General features: G+C 62.8%; 1 protein-coding gene across 1 annotated transcript; it reads right to left on the bottom strand.

Moving 5' to 3' along the window:
- Positions 1–792: 792 nt before the first annotated feature.
- Positions 793–1185, bottom strand: LOC138984624 (protamine-like). Its single transcript, XM_070358976.1, has one exon. It carries the CDS (start codon positions 1183–1185, stop codon positions 793–795), a length of 393 nt encoding a protein of 130 aa, XP_070215077.1.
- Between the last annotated feature and the right edge of the window lie 3405 nt (positions 1186–4590).

Raw genomic sequence — 4590 nt, 5'->3', positions numbered from 1 at the left:
CCACTCCCACCAAGAGGGAGGGCCCGGCTTGGCCGGAGCGGCCGGTCCCCGCAGGACGCGCGCGGCGACCTCCCCGCGCGCCGGCCGCCGGAGTTGGGGTCGCGGCCGGGGGCGCGCGGCCCGGGACGCAGCTGCTCGGGCAGCACGCCGATTAGCGCGGCCGCGGCAGACGGCAGATGGGCGCCCGCCTGGCCCCCTCCTCCCGCGGCACAATGGGCCGGGCCGCTCGGGCTCACAATGCGGCCGGGCCCGCGCACCTGCAGCCTGGCCGAGGGGCGCTGGCCGGGCCCGGGCCCCGCCGCTCGCGCCGCGTGTCCTTGGGCCGCGCCCGGCCGACCGCAACCGCGCGGCCTGCGGGGCTTCGCGGCGGGCCTGGGCGCCCGGCCTCCTATTGTTCGCGGCTCCGGGCCGGAGCCGCGGGCCCGGCCTGCGGCGCCCAGCTCGGGGCGGCCTCCTTTCCCCGGCCCCGCGCGGCGCTCCCGGGCGGCGGGCCTGCGCGCCCCCGGCCCTCGCGGTCCCCTGGCTCCCCCGGCGCCCATCGGCGCCCCTGGCCCTCCGGCCCCGCCGCGGGCCGGCCTCCCGGCCCCGGCCGGCGCGCACGCACCTGTCTGCCCCTTGCCCAGCGTCTTCTCCAGCCGGTAGGGCCCCACATACTGCGCGTGCTGCGCCCCGCCGCCGTCCTTCCCCGTCGATGTCATCGCTCCCGGGCCCGGCGCCGGCGAGGTGGGCGCCCCGGGCGGGCGCGCGGGCGGGCGGCGGCAGGGAGGGGCCGCGTCCGCGCGAGTCCGTCAGTCAGTCGGCTGGGCCGGGTCGGAGGCGCCCGGCGGGCCGCGCTCGCTCCGAGACCCCGCGCCTCCCCCGCGCCGCCGCCCCCCGCGCCTGCGCCCGCTCAGCTACGGCAGGCGCGCGCTGCCTCCGGCTCTGCGAGAGGACCGGGCGGGCGGGGGCACAAGGCTTCCGCCGCCGCCGCCGCCGTCGCCGCCGCCGAGGCCCGCGCCCCGCGCCCCGCGCCCCCCGCGCACGCCCGTCCGTCCGTCCGCGGCCGCGCAGCCGAGCCGAGCCGAGCCGAGCCCGCACGAGCGCAGCCCGACGCAGCGGGGGCCGTGAGTGGCTCCTGCGCCGGCCAATCAGCGGCGCCGGCCAATCAGCGGCCTCCTCTGCCGGCCCCGCCTCCGCCCCGTCCATCAGGCCGAGGCCGGAGCTCCCGGGAGCTGGTCTCCCGGAGGCGAGGCCGGGGCGGTGTCCGGGCGGGGCCGGGGCGAGGCTGGGGCGGGGGCGGGGCCTGCGAGTCTCGGGTCCCCTGCCCACCGCCCACCGCCCCCAAGCCCGCGGCCCCGCCCAGGGGGCGAGCTGCGGATGCCCGGCGGCCCGCCTTTAAAGCGCATCCCCCGACCGGGCAGGCGGTAGGCCCTGGGGTGGACGGTCTGCGACCCCGGCTCCCGGCGCCGTCCGTGGTGGGCGCGACCACCAGAGTGCAAAGGCGTTGCTAGCCCCTCCGCACCCCCCTCGCGGGGGCTGCGGCGCTGCATGACGCGTGGCCCAGCCGTGACGTGACCTTGCGCGCCCGGAGGCAGTGCCCGGGACACTGCGCTCCTCCACTCCGTTTTCTCGGGTACACGACGATGACCAGCACAGCGGAGTCAAGAACTCATCCAAGGCCACACAGCAGGCCTTTGTGCTGGCCCACCCCGCAGAGGGAAGCCTGACCTGGGGGAGCCTCCTGTTTCTTGCGGAAAACACACGTGCTTCCTGAGCCAGGGCCGCAGAGGCAGGGGGTGGAGGTGGGGAGAAGAGAGGTGAGGGCCGGGAGCAGGGAGCGCCAACCGTGCAGGCGCGGCCCCACACCCTCTGAGCCTCTGGGCGCCCTGTTGTGGCTCCGATCTGCCGCCAAGTCCTGAGTGGCCAAGTTTCTCCGGCAGGTTTTCTGCGGGCTCTGGGGCCGCAGCCCCAGCCCGCACTCCTGTCAGGGTAATGCCCTGCTCCGGCCCAGCCTGTGGGGAGGGCTGCGTCAGCTCAGGGAACCCGCAGATCGTCCCAGCACCCGCCCTGGGAGGGCCGGCTTACGTTTTTTTCCCCTCTCTCCGCTCAGCAAAGGGAGGCAGCCCTCCAAACCCCAGCCCTCCGCCCTTGCAGGCGCCCCCTTGCTTCCTGCTTGTTTCTTAAAACGTTGCAGACTGAGTCTTCAGGTGGCAGGTGCTGGGTTCTCCAAAGGTGTGCAGAGCCTCACCCCACAGAACAGACTGCTGCAGACAGCTCCAGGCTTGGGCGGTGGGCACAGGTTTAACTGGATATACGGAGAGTTTGGGACTTTGGAGGGGAGACTCCAGGGGCTGAAGGCGCAACAGGAGTCATCAGGTCAGGATGATGAATCAGGGCAGGATTCGGGCTAGGGCTATCGGCAGACGGAGGAGGGCGGCATGCCCAGGCATCTGGAGGAGGGGCAGCTGCCAGGGAAGGGACATACCCTGTGGCCTGCCTGTCTTGCTCTGCTGGAGCTGTGCCTCCGAGGTCCCCTGGTTTCCCCAGCCTGCAGGACTTACCAGACACATCCTTCTCGTGCCCTCAGTAGCCTGGCCAGCTAACCATTCTTATCTGGATACTCTTGGGCTAAAGCACCTGGCTTTCAAGATTCCCACCCCCCACCCACACTGCACCCTGTGCTCCTGGGGTCTTCCCTCTCTGGCCACTTCTCAGTATTCTGTGTCTGTGCAGCCCACACCCATCATCCTTTCTCAGGGCTCCATGGGGGACCCCTCTGCTTGCCTCTCCGTGTTCCCTCCTCCTCTGTGTTCTGAAAGCACACTGCAGTGACCATGTTATTTCTCCATGTCCATTTCTCCATGTCCACTTCTAGTGCATTTCTGAATCACCCTTGCCAGCTCCAGGGCCACAGGGCAACCTCCCTCCTGCACAAACCCTCAAACTTAACACAGCACAGAACCATCTTTGTGCATGGCCCCTCCTGGCCGGGCTTCCATCTGCCTGGCCCAGCACTGGCCTTGATGCAGAGAAAGTCCAGGTGTGAGCCTCACTGGAGGATCTCAGCAAACCTTTAAAGGAGAAATAACATGGTCACTGCAGAGTGCTTTCAGAACACAGAGGAGGAGGGAACTCTTTTGTGAGACCATCTTAACCCTGGTACCAAGTCCAGACAGGACACGACACGAAAAGGAAATTTAAGTCCAGTACACTTCATGAGGCCACACAAAAGTACTTAACAGAGTATTAAAACAAGAATACAAGGGCTTCTCTGGTGGCTCAGTGGTAAAGAATCCACCTGCTAATGCAGGAGACATAGGTTTGATCCCTGATCCTGGAAGATCCGACAAGCCTCGGAGCAACTAAATCCTTGTGCCACAACTTCCGAGCCTGTGCTCTCGAGACCGGGAGCTGTGACTACTGAGCCCCTGTGATGCAGCTACTAGAGCCTGAGCGCTCTGGAGCCTGTGCTTCACAGCAAGAGGAGCCATTGCAGTGCAAACCCTGCAAACCACAACTAGAGAAAGCCCAGCAACGAAGACCCAGCACAACCAAAAATAATTTTTTTTTTTTTTTTTTACAAAAGGACAACACATGTGACCAGGCAGGGCTAATTCCGAGAATGTAAGTTACTATAACATTTCAGGATCAACAGTTCACAATGTGAGTGGTCTGAAGCAGAAAACCACAATCATTTCCATAAATGCAAAACAATTAAGGCATTTGGCAAAATTCAACACCCATTGATGGTTTAAACACATACACACACGTCAGTAAACTAGGACTAAAAGGAGCTCCTTCATGGTTCAGCCGGTAAAGAATCTGCCTGCAATGCAGGAGACCCCAGTTTGATCCCTGGGTTGGGAAGATCCACTGGAGAAGGGATAGGCTACCACTCCAGTATTCTGGCCTGGAGAATTCCATAGACTGTACAGTCCATGGGGTCACAAAGAGTCGGACACGACTAAGCGACTTTCACTTCAACTGATAAAGGGGATCCAGAAAAACCCAATGACGTTACCCTGGATGGTGAAAGACGAATGGGAATGAGGCAGAAACATCCACTGCCACCAGGTGGCGCTAGTGGTAAAGAGCCCGCCTGCCAATGCCGCAGACTGACGAGATGTGGGTTCCATCCCTGAGTCCGGAACACCGCCCGGAGGAGGGCATGGCAACCCGCTCCACTCTCCTCGCCTGGAGAATCCCATGGACAGAGAAGCCTGGTGGGCTACAGTCCATAGTGTTGCAAAGAGTCAGACAGGACTGAAGAGACTTAGCACACAGGCATCGCCACTTTACTAGAGGACCCAGCCAATGTGATAAGGCAAGGAAAATAATATTTTTATATAGCTGGAAAGGGAAAATTGAAACAATCTTGATCCACAGATGACATTTTTTTGTCTGTAGACTAAACTACATGATACTCCTAGAACTAACAAGTGAGTTTGGCAAAGTCACAGGATAAAAAGCCAAAATGTAAAAATCCTGTCTCTGTGTCCTAACAGTGGACAATTAGAAGTTGAAGTTGTAAGAACAATATAACTTATAAACAGAATAAAAAACCATGAATTATTTAGAGAAAGTGTAAGAACAATACAATTTATAAATAGA

Source organism: Bos mutus, chromosome 22 (assembly GCF_027580195.1).
Source record: "Bos mutus isolate GX-2022 chromosome 22, NWIPB_WYAK_1.1, whole genome shotgun sequence".
Lineage (NCBI taxonomy): Eukaryota > Metazoa > Chordata > Mammalia > Artiodactyla > Bovidae > Bos > Bos mutus.
The sequence above is the reverse complement of the archived record's forward strand: the minus strand, read 5'-3'. Positions and strand labels throughout refer to the sequence as shown.

Coding starts and splice junctions, on each gene's coding strand:
- LOC138984624 (XM_070358976.1), bottom strand. CDS start 1,185: ATGGACGGGGCGGAGGCGGGGCCGGCAGAGGAGGCCGCTGATTGGCCG.